This window comes from Rhododendron vialii, chromosome 5a (genome assembly GCF_030253575.1).
Source record: "Rhododendron vialii isolate Sample 1 chromosome 5a, ASM3025357v1".
In the NCBI taxonomy this organism is placed as follows: Eukaryota; Viridiplantae; Streptophyta; class Magnoliopsida; order Ericales; family Ericaceae; genus Rhododendron; species Rhododendron vialii.
In genome coordinates, this window is record NC_080561.1 from 34,783,245 (window position 1) to 34,798,630 (window position 15,386).

The following is a 15,386-nucleotide window of genomic DNA, read 5'->3' on the forward strand; positions in this document are numbered from 1 at the left end:
TCCCGGAGTTTCGGATTTCAATTCCCTTGTGTTCTTGTGTGATTTGTATATTACAAGAGCTTTTTCTTTTGTGTTGCTTATTGGTGTAGCTGGCTAGCGAGCCTTCTTCGCTTCCAAAAAGTCTAGGAACACTACTCCAACCATAACTATGTCGTTGGATGTACGCGGGCCGATGTACCTCCAATGGTGTTGCGAGTTGTATTCTAAAATTGTGTGCGTAGCATTGCTCCTTGGCTTCCCCCTACTGCTTTCAGATTATCCAAGTAATTTTCAACACATTTATATAAACACTACAAACCAGATTGCGCTTTCATGTCCTTATAAATGAATTTGACAAACATAACTACGTACCATGGTGATCCACAGCAGCATAGCTAGCGGCATAAGTCGTCACTAGGATCAAACCGCCACAGACTCGATGAAAAGATTCGACGATCAAGCAAAAGTCAAGGGAGAATACTCCCGATCGATTACCATGCAAATTGTGTTATCACTCGATTTGCATTTCCGTAGAAGCACTTGAGCTGCCGACGGTGAATACACAGCCGGTTGTTCTGTGAATATATCTGTTTTTCGTCATCCTCATGTTAAGTTCAGACTAAACCGCTTTCATGGAAATGTCCCTTACGTACACGGCCGCTGGCAACATTTCGAAGTAGCAGAACATCACATCGTAACCTTTAACACGGTCAGAAGTCTACAGGGTACAGGATTTTGAAAATGACTAGTAGGACCGTTACGGTAAGGAAATTAAGGACGGATTCATTCGCTTACCTCATTAATCGGTTTTCAAGCGCATGTAGTGTGGGATTAACTGATGTAAAACAAGAACGGATTAACTCGAAATTTTGCTATTGAAATACAGAATACCAAATTGTAGAATGACGTTTGGGTTGAGTCGCGGACTAGGTCGCTCTCTTTAAGACGTTTCGCGGCTCTGCCCAGATTGTGCAAGCAGTTCGTCAATGTCCTGCCGTCCCCAGTATAAATCAGCCCAGAATTCACCACATCCGTTGTGGCCACAAAACAAAACAAATCAAATCCCGCTAATTATGCACACGTTTTTAATCAACCCGAAATCAAACACGTTTTTCTTAATCAGCAAGTGCTTTCCATTTCAAAAAAGATTTGATTGACTAAAAATTCTTGTAGCCAAAAACGTTTCAGAATTTTCGAAAAAACTGTATTACGTGCGCGAGGCTCAAATCTTAGCAAAAACCTATATTAGGTGCGCGAGGCTCAAATCCCAATTTGCACCCCCCTGCACGCGAATAACTCGTGACGCGCACCCGGTTAATTAATTTTCAAATCAATTTTTTAAAATTGCCTTGGGCCACAGCCCATTTTCCCGAACGCGCGTGACCTCTCCTTAGGTCCTCATCCACAAGCCCACTAGTGTGTAAATTCATTTAAGATGGAAAAGAGTTTTGTAACTAGGCAATGTGAGACATGCCCATAATGTTTTATAAATACACACGAAAGTCCCAACATGTAGTATGAATGCACTCTATGGAAGAGTAAATTTTAACCAGTGATGTCAGACTCAACACACCGTACGGATCCGAGTCTAATCACTTCAATCGCCTAACTCGAGTTTTCCATTTTCCTCTTCATCTTGACACGAAATGGAATCTCGCATCTGGCTAACAAGAGCATGTGCAGATGGAACTAAATCCCATGGGCAGTCTAAAGTAAGACCGCATCTTGGCTCTACTGAGGCAACTTAATTATTGTGTGGATAATCTGATAACTAACAAAGAATCAATGTTAGGATTCGACGTTTAGCTTCTTTGGATGTTGCCAGAGATCAGTTATGATTCGGACTTAAAAGGAACATTTCCAGGAAAGTGGTTAAGTCTAAACTGAACTACATGAGGATCATGGAAATAGGAGTATATCTTAGTAATACACCTGGATGTGTATTCACTAACGACCCGTTTCTACGAAAAATGTAAATCAGGTGTGAATATTGTTGGAAAATTCCCAGAATTAATGAATGATAATTTTTCTACAGTTATTGGCAGAATAATACCCCATGAATAGAGGTTAATGCTGGCATTTGCACCTGTCATTCATTCTGGCAGTTTGTGTATTGATTCTCCCCTATTCAAGGCTGAGAATTCAATTCTCGTATTCATTTCCTGGTCGTTTTCAGAGGCTCCTGAGCAGTATATAATGGGCAGTCCTCTCCTCATTCTGCACCAGCAAATTCACAACTTCGAGAGCTCTGAAATTCGTTCTTGTGTGAGAGAGAGACAGGCAGTAGTGAGTTCGCCAAGGCGGTCGACAGTGGTGTTCCGATGGCTTGCAGTTTAGCCGAGCCAACCCTGAGAGGAAGACGCCGAACAAGATCCTACAACACCCACGGTAGGCGGCGAATCTTTCTTAAGGAGACTGTGGTATCACACAGAACTCGGTTTGATGTTCTAGAAATTCAGTTTGTATCTTGTTCTTACACTATGTCTACTGTTTTTGTATTCTGTAATTTGTTTCAATCATGTAATCATGTTGTTATCAATGAGATTGTTCTCTGGAAATTCTGTTATTGCCGAATTTTTCCCAACAAATATTGCATGCATAGCAATCGGGAATAAGCGGTGCTCTTTGAGCAATTAGAGGTGTTGGTTTTGTTGTGACGAAGCATATCCACGACATATCATGAGATTGCTCTCTTTGGGTCGATGGTCATAGTATAGATCTCCCACACGCAAGTTGTTTCAGCAGACGCACAGTCCGTTTGCTCCTATGAGTTTGTTCGACTTGTGGATAGATTGAGAAAAGAGATGGTTGTGCCATGCCAACACATGTATTACGAAATCAATAGACAACACTCTTGAAGCGTTTCAACTTCGGACCGAATTCGTTACTGGCAAATCAAGCACCTTATGTGTGAGCAGAACCCATTAGCTAGGACTCAGATGAGTTTATGTGATTGTTTTGTACTAAAGTGTAATTAGCTTAATAAGTGGTTAGTTAGTTACAACTGATTAGTTGCAGATTAGTTAGCATTAGTTTGGGGGTTAAGGCCAGCTGAGTTGGCCACGTTCAAGTTGAGGCACATATATCTTTGTAAAAGGAACGCTGAGATTCAGTTGACAAAAACAAGGAGAAAAATGAATATCTTCTCTCTTCTCTCTCTCAAGTCTATCTTCTGTTCTTGACGATTAGGGTTTCTTCTATATGGTATCAGAGCTTGAGACGAAAGTCTAGCGATCCAGAGGACCACTCCTCTTCATTTTTCTGCTTGCTGATTTTTCAATCGTCTTCGTTCACAAGGTATTTGCACTTCACCATGACTTCTTCTCAAACTGCACCGAGTTCTCAGTCTTCGCAAACTGTTACTCTTCCTCCTTCTCTGGCATTCTTAGTATCGAATTTTAATTCTTTGGTGAACATCAAGCTAGATAACTCGAATTATTTGTTATGGCGAACTCAAGTCGAAAACGTGATGACTGCCAATGGTTTTCTTGGTTATTTGGTTGGATCTGTTGAATGTCCTCCTTTTCAAATACGAAATACTGAAGGTGAATTGGAATCAAATCCAGCTTTTGCCCTATGGAAACTCATTGATTCTCAACTGCTATCGTGCTTGACTTCTACGTTGTCTCAATCTACTTTGCCCTATGTTTTAGGGTTACAACATAGTTTTCAGGTTTGGAATTCTCTGAATAGGCGATATAATTCTCTATCTCGAACACATGTACATGAGTTGAAAGATCGTCTATATAATTTCAAAAAGACCTCTACTATGGAGGAATATTTGGACAAGATTCAAGAATTTGCACAAAAATTAGAGGCGGCTGGTAATCCTTTGGGAGATGATGATCTTGTATTTCATACCTTACGTGGATTGAAGAAAGGGTTTAAGAGTTTTAAAACTGCAATACGAACTAGAGGAGATACTATTACCTTTGAAGAATTGGTAATGATGTTAAAAAGTGAGGACAGTCAAATGCTTAATGACGATGATGATGAAGACTGTACTCCTAGTACTGAACATGCATCTGCATCTGCATCTGCTTTGGTAGCTACTCAATCTTCTATTCCTGGATCATCATCTACGCAACAACTTTTACCTGCTCAGTCTAGTATGCCTCTATCGTTTGATGTTCCCATGAGTATCCCTATGGTTTCTCCTTCTCAGAATACTTTTGGCTCACAAGCTCAGCTTATGTCTCCACACATGATGTTTTCAAATCAGTTTCACAGACCCCAAAGAGGTTTTAATAGAGGACCTCGATTTCCAAGGAGACCTTGTGATATTTGTGGAAAATCCAATCACATCACCAATTTTTGTTACTATAGGCCTTCTATGTTTGATCAAACATCTGGATTCCAGTGGAGAGGACCTTCTCAGTCTTTTGGAATGTCTCAAGTTAGTATGCCTCTGTCTTCATATGGAGTTCCTCAGTATGGAATGCCTCAATCTGGTGGAATACCGTTTGGAGTACCTTCGTTTTCTCAGTTTGGAATGCCACAAACTAGTGGAATACAGTATGGTGGACCTCAGGTATCTCAATTTGGTGGATCTCAGTTTGGTACTGGTATGCCAATGCACTCTTCTGGATATTCAGGAAATACTATGGGGTCATCTCGATCTCAGCCTACTTTGGCACCTGGTTTGTTAGGAAGTTCTCCTAATTCTTCTGTTGTGTTTCCTGCTCAAGCACATTTTACTGGATTTCCTAGTAATTCTGATCGCACTGTTGCATCGCCTAGGTCTGGCCATCTCACTCCTATGACTGCACATGGTTTTTATGGAGACTTCAATCCTAACAATATGAGCAGTGCTGGTGCTTCCTCCTCCAATCAGTGGTATTTTGATAGTGGAGCCACAAACCATATTACTCATAATCTGCACAACATTGATCATCCTCAGCCATCTGCTATGTTTCATGGTGTTCAAATTGGAAATGGGACTCAACTTCAAGTAGCTCATACAGGTCAAGGTCTGTTACCCACTCCTTTGGCGTAGTTTCGCTTATCTAATATTCTGCATACTCTTAATATCACTCACAATTTACTGTCTGTTCATCAATTTTCCAAAGACAATAATTGTGTTCTGATTTTTGACTCCTCTGAACTTGTCATTCAGGACAAAGGTACTCATCAAGTTCTCTACAGGGGTCCCTGTCACAGGGGCTCTATCCTCTTCTAAAATCCTCTAAGGCTTCAGTCTCTCAAGGTGCTGCTTTTGTGAGCACCGTTGACAATATCATGTTGTGGCATAGAAAGCTTGGTCATCCTAGTACTCCTCTTTTTCATTCTTTAATAAAGCAATGTAATCTACCTATTACTAGAATAGGTAGCTTCAATTGTTCTGCTTGTAACATGGCTAAAAGTCATAAGCTCTCTTTTCCTTTGTCTGAGACTAAAACTTCTTCTCCTTTTCAACTTGTTCACATGGATGTATGGGGACCATCTCCTATTCCATCTAATAAAGGATTTAGATATTACCTTCTTGTTATTGATGATTGGGCAGGGAGTCACATGGATAGAAGGTCTACTACTGGTTTTTGTTTGTTTTTGGGCTCAAATCTTATGGTGCTCTAAGAAACAACATACAGTGGCTCGATTCTCTACTGAAGCTGAGTATAGAGCCCTTGCTCAAACCACTGCTGATATTCTTTGGGTTCATCAACTGATGCTTGATCTTCATCTTACTCCTTCTATTCCTTATACTTTGTGGTGTGATAATCAATCTGCAATAGCCCTTGCATCCAATCCTATCTTCCATGCAAGGACTAAACATGTTGAAGTGGACTATCACTTTATTCGAGAAAAAGTTCTGAACAAACAGGTTGATATTCAACACATTGGGACATTGGCACAGATTGCAGATATGTTTACAAAAGCTCTGTCCATAGCTCGATTTCAATTCTTGAAGACCAAACTCATGGTCATGGAGACTCCCATGAGTTTGCAAGGGGCTGTGAGCATAACCCATTAGCTAGGACTCAGATGAGTTTATGTGATTGTTTTGTACTGAAGTGTAATTAGCTTAATAAGTGGTTAGTTAGTTACAACTGATTAGTTGCAGATTAGTTAGCATTAGTTTGGGGGTTAAGGCCAGCTGAGCTCGCCACGTTCAAGTTGAGGCACATATATCTTTGTAAAAGGAACGCCGAGATTCAGTTGACAAAAACAAGGAGAAAAATGAATATCTTCTCTCTTCTCTCTCTCAAGTCTATCTTCTGTTCTTGACGATTAGGGTTTCTTCTATATTATGCTCCCGTATGGATTCGATTTCGTACACCGTACAAGTCACACCTCCAAGGTTTCAGTAACTCTAGGTTATGTTAGCTTGTCTCACTATCATTTCTTGAGATAAGAATCGTTGAAGACCGAAAGAAATACACCATTCGTAGTGGTCACAGATTCTCTATCCCGAAACTCTTGTGCTTGTGTCCCTAAAGCATTTCCCAAAACTTACAATATGCGAAAAACACAACAACGTGGATCTCGAATCATAGTTTTGAGACATCGTCGAGATTTCGACACTGTGCATTACCAAGAGCTCAGTTGACAGTCCCCATTTCTGCTCTGCTTTATTCACTACATAGAAACAATGGCGCTGATACCAATATGATGAGAGAGAGAGAGAGAGAGAGAGAGAGAGAACTGAAGCAGCATTCAGCATGAGAACCCAAACCAGAGAGTGATTGCAGTCCTAAAGATCAGTACCGAATAGATTTCTCTTGGTCATTCAGAAAACAGCTCTAGATAGATATGATAATCTCTATACAGATGTAAGGAATAGAAAATAGATAGATACCAATAGCTTCAACAGCTTTGAGAAAGAATTCAAAATTTTTGATGAAGTTGGGAAACTGAAATTACAGTGTGTGCAGGCATACTTTTTTCACTACGACACAAGAAATTTTTGCCAAAACCCATGTTTCGGAGCAAATTAATGCCCTTTTTGTTCCTTTTTGAAAGATAAAATTGACAAAAACAAGTTAACAAAGATGCTAGTTTTTCCACAGTTCCTGAAAATACTTACCTTACCTAATAAACAGGTCAAAAACATTTCGGAAATAGTTATAAACGCAGTGATCAAAACAATGCTTTTGGAAGCGGTTAGTAGCAAGTTACCATCAACTTGCTTCAGCTCAGTTGTGCATTATAGCCCACAAATCATGCGGAGTCGTAGGCTTTTCGTCTAATGTCCAGGGGTAATCCGCACATCGAGTAAACTACACGAGGCTACACTGAAGTTCGCCTTGCAGGGAGACTGAGATACTAGTAAACACTAAATGCAGTGCCTACAGATTTACATAATACACTACCATAAGATGCATTTCCTTGAAACTTCAAAATAAATCCTCGCAGTTTTCATTAGATAACAGATCAACGTTCCACCGTTATTTTAACTACTGAACCCTACCTAAGCTTTCCTACGACAGTGCAGAAGTTAAACAGATTCACTACAACAACATACTCTTACCTCCTCTCAGTTACCATCTTCACCCGCCTTCAGGTAATCGCTCCCCTCACCACCATGGCCTCCGGAGCTCCCTCCTCGCCCTTCACCAGAACCCATTTCTTGCTTGGATCCACCGCCTCCAGTGACGAGGCCAAAAATGGGAAACCCTCCTCCACCTCCAAGGCCCCCACCGGTGCTTCCAGAACTATTAGCCTCGCTTTGCTGCATCATGTGGAGACCGCTGCTTCCGCCAGAACTCATGCCCAGCTGGCTGTGCAAGGCTTGCTGCTGTTGCAGCGCAAGATACTGTTGTTGGCTGTAGAGAGCAGATGACCGTGCAGCCATGAGTGCCTGGGGAGTCATCTGTTGAGCTTGCTGGTGCTGCAAGTAGTGAGATCCTGGCTGCATAATCCCACTGGGAGGGATCTGTCAGAAATTCAAACAAACGTAGATGAGATATTTTCTCGACTGTGCGCAGATTTTAAATCAGAGTGGGCATTTGGGATTCAAAATACGGGCCAATTCAGTAAAGATCATAAAAGCTACTTATGTTTGTAGAACATGGTTACTAATTAATCTTCATTTCATGTTCTTCCTCCATCACTCATAACGGTCCATATTCAAAACCGAGAATCATTTGAGTGCAATGACCGTGCCTTGCGTTGTCTACCCTTTTTTTGTTAGCGAAAGAACTAAACACAGGAACAAAAACACCATTGACAACTGCGTTTATTTCCACAATTTTCAAGGAGTCTTTACAATTTTACTTCTGTGAAAATGAGTCATCAGCATGGAGCAGCAGGCGAATTATTCTTTCCCCATAAACTAGAAAATATTTCTTCATTCTCTCCTCCCTTCCCCTTAACATCTGACCACCCCTCCCATTCATCCACCCTTTTCGTCAAACTAGATCTCTCAAGACACCCTCCTCTTTCCTGCAAAAGCCCTTCTAGGGGGGCCAACCAACTCCAGCCACCCACTCACATGTTCCAAAACAACTTTAATCAGAACACATCTGCAAACTATGATTTTCTACAAACTAAAGAACATGTTTCTTAATTCTGTAAACAGAAAACAAAAAAATGAAGAGGGAATCAAGAAAACAGTCTATAATATTGATAATCACTAGCAAAAAATTAATGAAAATGCAATGGAATAACTAGAGGACGAAGCCCAAGAATGTTATAGGAGCAGTGGAAAGGCAAACACATGTTAAATAACTACAACCCTACAAGGCATTTCACCTAGATCTAACATGATATTACCATCTTTATTTTCCCTACCCTCTTTTCCCTGTATGTACTGAGAACACCTGCCATCTTTACCACCTTTATGTTTCTCAAGTTTTTTTTATTTGGACGCTCCGGAGACACTTTAGAACAAGCTAGGACACTCAGCACAATCTATGGTCACTCATGGGATCTTCTTCTCGTGCGATAGATAATGGTTGATTGAACATAGTGACTATTAGGGGTTCGGTGAAGTGATTACTACCTATCTTTTAACTTAAAGTTGAACTGCCAATAATAATATCTATAATTGGGTGCTTACCTGCATGGTTGGAGGTTGAGGCTGAGAATCAGCGATTGCAGCTAGGTACATAAGGTTTCGCTGAAGCCTAGCTTGGTTCCTGCCATAACAAAGAAAGTGTGTTACGATGGGAATATAGAAGTCCCAAAAAGAAAATTTTGAATCATAGTGATGGTGGACAAGAAAGCAAATTCCCAACTGCTCAACAGTTAAAAAGCACGTATTATACTCGTTACTCAATACTAGAGATATATTGCAAGGACTGAAACACTTTCGAATGCAAGAAGGATTATTCTAGTTTGCTGTAAAAGAAAACTTGAAACTTTCTTAAGGGAGAAGAACTGAAACTAATACTATAAGAAGAAGAAAAAAAAGCATGCCTTCAGAACAAAGCCTGGTTTTAACTTTACCTAAGCACCATGAGCCAGGCAAATTCTATCTCAATATGAAGGAAGTGTGCGCCATGACTAGGTCATTTTATGTGAAGAGTTCACTATGCTAAAATGTGCTTAGCAAACAGAGGTTGTTCGTCTGACAGAAAATTTACCAAAACAGAAGACTATGGATTCAAACCTGACTACTACTTTGTTCACATATTGTCGTAGGTAAGCTTCATACCCAAAATAGAAGTGTTAAATAATGCGGAGGAGTTGTGCATTTCAATGGCAAAAGTTAAGAATATGAGAGAGAGAGAGAGAGATCATTCTTACTCTGCACACTCGCTTAGTTTCCCTGAATTTTGGCTCTCAACAATTTTTAGAATCAATGATTTGTTCTCATCCAGATACTGCACAGAAATGAGGAGCAATCAAATCATAGACTTATGGCAGTGATAAAATGCCAATTGCGCAAAATAACAGAGATATATTTACTTCCTACATCTTTACACGCCAAAACAAGGTAAAATGGAACCATTGGGGATTTAAGGGGGGGGAGGGGGTCTGATATCCAATTATAGTTTTGATGTTCCTAAATAAATAAATAGTGTTTTTAACACGATTAATGCTTCAGATACTGCCGTTGTCCTTAATTCAAACACATTGCCGCCAGATTCAGATCTAAGAGTGCATTTGCATTCAGAGACTAGCCGATTCTTCCACATATTCTCAATTCCTACAAAAGAGCAACTTGAGCGACTCCCAAAACAAACCATATCTGACAATGGCATACTTTACCCAAATATCTTACCGTCATCCAAAACAAAAACTGTCCCACGACCACAAATTTTCCCTATAACCTATTCCCCTTAACATCTTAAACTGCATATTATGTCTAAGGCAGCCAGCTAATTCACAATAAACAACTGCTGCAGTCCTCTGACCTTACCTGTATCTATAATAGTTATTTGCATACACAACACAGCACCAAGGAAAGGGACATAAATTTCTTTCAGATAATCCTTTCCACCAATTTACTTCAAACCTCGCAGAGCATGAATGGAAAGTACACCCATTTATTTGAATTCATTCTAATGAGTGGAAATGGAACGCATTCTTTGTATACCATTCACTTAACATGAGAGTTGCAATCTAGACAATACGGCCATCCCTTTTTGGAAATTTGGATCAGTACATCCAACCTGCTTGGTGGATGAGGGTCAATAAATCATAGATGAACGTTCAATTAGAAGATCCAGAACTGATGACAAACTTTTCTAGTCAAGCGAAGAATATAGATCATAATACAAAAAGGAGATAATATCAAACTAGTTATGTAAAGAAAACACATTTTACACGTATTAACTCGGGTGTCAACATCGGGTGTGGATGATGTTTATCAAATGACCAAACAAAGAAATTAAGGATTCACAAATATGGGTCCACATTTGGACAAGGGAACAAGAGTACATCAATAATTATTGCTTAATAGTCTAAAGCCTTATTGGAGCCCCCCTCAATTGACTCTAGCCCAAAAAAGCACATCACAAGATGTAATGCATGCCATAATTGGCGAGCAACGAAAAGACAATTATTTTGTGTTATAACACCCACACAGCTAGTAGGTAATAAATGCACACGTATCCAGCTTCAAACTGCTGTGTCTAGCACATATCCCACACCCCACACACACGACGACCAAACGAAGCCCAATGCTAGGGGTAGTCCCAAGAGGCAGCCGCCTAAGATACTTTTAGTTTTGTTGCGAATGAAATGCATGTTAATAACAACTAATTATCTACCCTACCTTACATACATATGATTACAGTGTCCCCCACCATATCCGTGTTCAAGTGTAATTACAATTGTCGTGTCTAGTGTCTCTATCCAGATTGATATCTGTATTCATGGTTCTTGGAGGTGGTTTTTAGGAAGAGCCAAAAGCGAGTTCAGCTTCCATTACTGAACTGTTAAAAATCAAATATCATCTTGTGTTGTGACCCACCTCAATCCCCTGCTTGAAGCTTGAGCGTGATCTTCTCGAAGTCTCCTCAAACCAGGGCAACACCTCGATATGTCAATATATCCAACACCAGAAACCATGTTGGTCCAAGCGGGTTGCACAGGTCACCATGTTACGGAAAATTTCGCGTAGAATTATTCAGACACTCAATCACAACAACAACAAAAAGAGCAGTCAAAGCCTTTAACATTTCGAACAAAGGGAGGGAAAATCCAAAATCTACCAAAAGTTCTCAATTGGGTAGCCTGAACCAAGAGCACCAAATTAAGATAAAGATAGAAGAAAAAGAATTTAACAGAACCAATAACCATGAACAAATAAACGAAAACTATATACCACATAAACTTCGACATATAAGATGATGATGCATCTCAATATGTACGGTCTGATACAGTCGGCTTCTAGTGAGGGATCCCGCACGTTCTCGACGTGCGGACTTCTAATCTCAGCCATCCGACAGCCGAGATGCAAATAGCGAGCGCGATCCCTCACTAGAAGTTTTCTGCCGTCTTGATAAACATCAGAAGAAAGGAGTCAAGAAAAAGGAGGCCCAAAACCAAAATAGGCAAGTTCCAAACTTTCCCTTAAGAAACATGGAAAAGATTAAAGGATAAGAAAAACCTCCACAAAATCATTTTGATAAACAGAGAATACCCATTTGCTGCCAAACCATTGCGAAAGTTCCGATTTTTCATTTTTCCCCTCCAGTAATGGTAAAACCAGATACTTATTATCCGAGCGAGACATGCTATGGGTATAGCAACTTTTCTTGAGCGTGATCATAGGCACTCTAAAGGGACGGAGAAAGGGGCCCCGCTAAAGCTACTTTTCCTCGGCATGATCATAGGCACTCTTAAAAGGACGGTTTCCCGAGAGACCGATCACCCATAAATTTCTATGCCCCCAAGGGAAAAGGGATAGAGGATCACAGCTGGACTTACAAGAGGGCACCGTTTGCAAGACTCGAATCATAAGCTCCATTTGGGGATACGTAAATTACCACTAAGTTAAAGCCCAAGTGGTCAATAAACTATTTCCTTCCTCGAATGATTTTATGCTTACCTAAAAGCTGAAAACTTTATATCCCCTCAAACCCCCCCCCAACCAGAGGGAAGCAAGTAACCAATCAATTAGGCATTAAACAAGAAATATCCATTATCCATTAAAAAGGGGGGACTTTATAAACGCCCACAACCAGTACAAAGGGGAACAAGAAGGGTAGAAATCAAACTAGAGAGAGAGTGAGAGCAGAGCAGAGCAATGAAAAAGCAGAGAGAGAGAGAGAGAGACCTGTTGGATGTGATCAGTAGTAACGTTGTTGGGATAGTAGGCTGCCATCATGGGCTGCATCTGCATCAGGTGCTGCTGCATTTTCTTCCCTTTTAAATCCTTCACCACCCTTGTCCTCTCTCTCTCTCTCTCTATATCTACCCTTCTTTCTCACTTTCTCTGTCTATGTATCTCTTTCTCTCTGAGAACTCAGCACTGCAAAGTGCAACAGCCGGCCCTTCTCCTTTATGCTCTATTTTTTGGAGAGAGAGAGAGAGAGATTTGACACAGTCTCTGAGGAGAGACAGCAGCAGAGTACAAGTACACTCACTCCCTCACTGTGTGCGTGAGAGAGAGAGAAAAGAATATCAAATCAAAATAGAGTAAAATTACAACAGGGTTTTGGGGGTTTTGGTTTGGTGCTTGGGAGCCGCTTTGGCCTTTGCCCCTCCCTCTTGAAAAATAATTCAGTACTTCATACTAGTTCATAGCATTGCCGCGTGGTATTCTAGTCTCCTTTTCACCACATTAACCTGTTTGTTTGGGGTCATAAGAACCTGCTCCACATAAATTTTAACATTTTTTTTAAATTGTCCTTATTAAATAAATGCGTTCGTTAATTTTGCGCTAAATTTTTATAATGATTGATTTGTCTCAATGAGAGAAATCGAAAAACTAAAAAATATTTACTTTTACTCAAATATTTTGAAAAATAACCACTTTGTAGAAAAGAAAAAAAATAACTTTTTGGTATTTTTTTCTAAAAAATGGTTATTTTTCAAAATATTTGAATAAAAGTCATAATTTTTTATTTTTACGATTCGTTTTGATCAAAAAAGTAAGACACAAAATTAATAAATACAAAAAAATTGAATAAGAACAAAATAAGAAAAAGCCTCAAAAAGTGCTTGGAACAATACCTAAGAAGGTTGGATAGGAGAGCCTATCCCACTGAATAATTCCTCTCTTCTCTCTCCTCTCTCTCTCTCTAAAAGTAAGTCACGTGATGGATGATAGTGAACCATTGTCCGAGAGAGAGAGAGAGAGAGAGAGAGGTGTCGTCACATTACATGAAAGACAATATCTGTTGGGTTTCGGACCGCTCGGTCCAAACCCATTGGACACCTTCGCAAACGATGACGTCGGCAAACTAGAAATAAAAAAGAAAAAGGGGGGTTCTGGTATCACGCGCCCGTTCAATTCAAGCGCGGGGCTGAACCGCAGGTAATACGGAGCGTATCGTATACGCGACGGTTGGGCGGTAGGGTTTCTGGTTTCTCTTCTTTCGAAGTTCAGAGCAAAGTGTATGCTATATATGGGCTCTTTGGTAGCTAGGGTACAAGCTTGGGCCCTCGCTCTTCCCGAGAGGAGAAAGTATTTAGGGCGTTTCCGAAGTGAATAAAATTTTGAAGAAAATACTGTACTTGTTCCAGTCAAGTTGTTAGCTATTTTTGGTAGTGAATAAATTGTTGAAAAATATCAAGTTATTTTTGAAAGTGAATAAGGTTCCGTTTCAGTAATCTTCTTAAAAAATAAACAGCTTATTTTATATTTTTAAATTTAAAAATAATGTAAATGAATAATAATTTTTTATTTTTTTTTGCACCGTATAAAAGATCTTGATGAGATCTATCAAACAAGATTCATATTTATAGGAAAATTATTTGCATAAATACATTATTTTTAAGCTTGAAATTGCCTTTTTAAAAAATAAGTACTGATTTAAGGTTGCGAAACAGAGCCTAAGTTGTTGATGAATTTGTTAGAGAAAAAAGTTGTTGGTTAGGCTGTGCTCTTTTGCACTTAACTACTTATTTCTCAAAATAATCAAATTTTTCACGGTTATTTTTCAAAATATTTGGTAAAGTATAAATTTTTTACTTTTCTGATTTCTCTTGTCGGCACGATTTAATAATTTACAAAAATTTGGCATAAAATTAGCAAATACGAAATATTTCAAATAATGACAAACCAACTCATTTCAAGTTAAGTTTAAGTTACGTTTAAAAGAATGCAGCTTTAGTGTGAATAACAAGTGATAAGCACTCAATAATGCATATTCTTGGTGTTGAATCCTCTAATATGTTGTGTTTGCACATATATGTTGTTTTTATGCGATATTGCACGTAAGACCACGTGTCATCTCGTTGTGGTGTCCGAAAAGTCATTAAAAGATGATTTGGAGGTTGCTCGGGACGCCTAAGGGTCAAGGGAATTGAAGGAGATGTGAAGATTTTACCAAAACTATTCATTTTTCGACCAACTGAGGGTAGAATCATCATATCTTTTAATGTTCAAATTATCTCGGATCTAAACCACTTGGGTTATAAAGTAGACTCAACAACGTTTTCAAATGGTCCAAAGAACATCTAAATCCGAGTTCGGAAGTGTCCGAAACGAGCTCACGAAATTGCCCAAATCTACCAAAAAGACTTTTACCGGTACTGAGAAATGGTTAGTACCGGTACAACCTGAACAGAGCCCAGCAGAAATCAGCCCGTTGAAGATTTGTACCGGTACAGCATGAAAATTTTTCTATATTTTTGTGAAAAGTTTCCACTTATGGAATGTTTTTTAGATATTTTAGGGACATTTTTGTCTTTTGTAAGGATGGTTTTTCATAGCTTTTCTCAGGCTTTTTTAGTTTAATTGTTCAAAAACTTATTAAGGTAATTGTGGTTGTTGTTTTGTCGTTTATTAAAGTTGCTTATATCGACTAGATCCTTTGTAATATCATGTTTATTTTTGTTTTTATCGGTTA

The 15,386-nt window shown here is 39.4% G+C and overlaps 2 protein-coding genes across 2 annotated transcripts; one reads left to right on the forward strand and one right to left on the reverse strand.

The window, feature by feature from the left end:
• The first annotated feature begins 3,131 nt into the window (after positions 1–3,131).
• LOC131327852 (uncharacterized) lies at positions 3,132–7,166 on the forward strand. Its single transcript, XM_058360980.1, has 4 exons — positions 3,132–4,949; positions 5,096–5,518; positions 5,568–5,932; positions 7,020–7,166. The coding sequence occupies exons 1-4, from the start codon at positions 3,293–3,295 to the stop codon at positions 7,164–7,166; spliced, it is 2,592 nt and encodes an 863-aa protein (XP_058216963.1). The 5' UTR covers positions 3,132–3,292.
• A 134-nt stretch (positions 7,167–7,300) lies between these two features.
• Positions 7,301–13,052, reverse strand: LOC131325891 (GRF1-interacting factor 1-like). Its single transcript, XM_058358367.1, has 4 exons — positions 12,647–13,052; positions 9,667–9,743; positions 8,978–9,056; positions 7,301–7,852 (listed from the first exon to the last, which is right to left on the reverse strand). The coding sequence occupies exons 1-4, from the start codon at positions 12,725–12,727 to the stop codon at positions 7,454–7,456; spliced, it is 636 nt and encodes a 211-aa protein (XP_058214350.1). The 5' UTR covers positions 12,728–13,052; the 3' UTR covers positions 7,301–7,453.
• Positions 13,053–15,386: the final 2,334 nt, after the last annotated feature.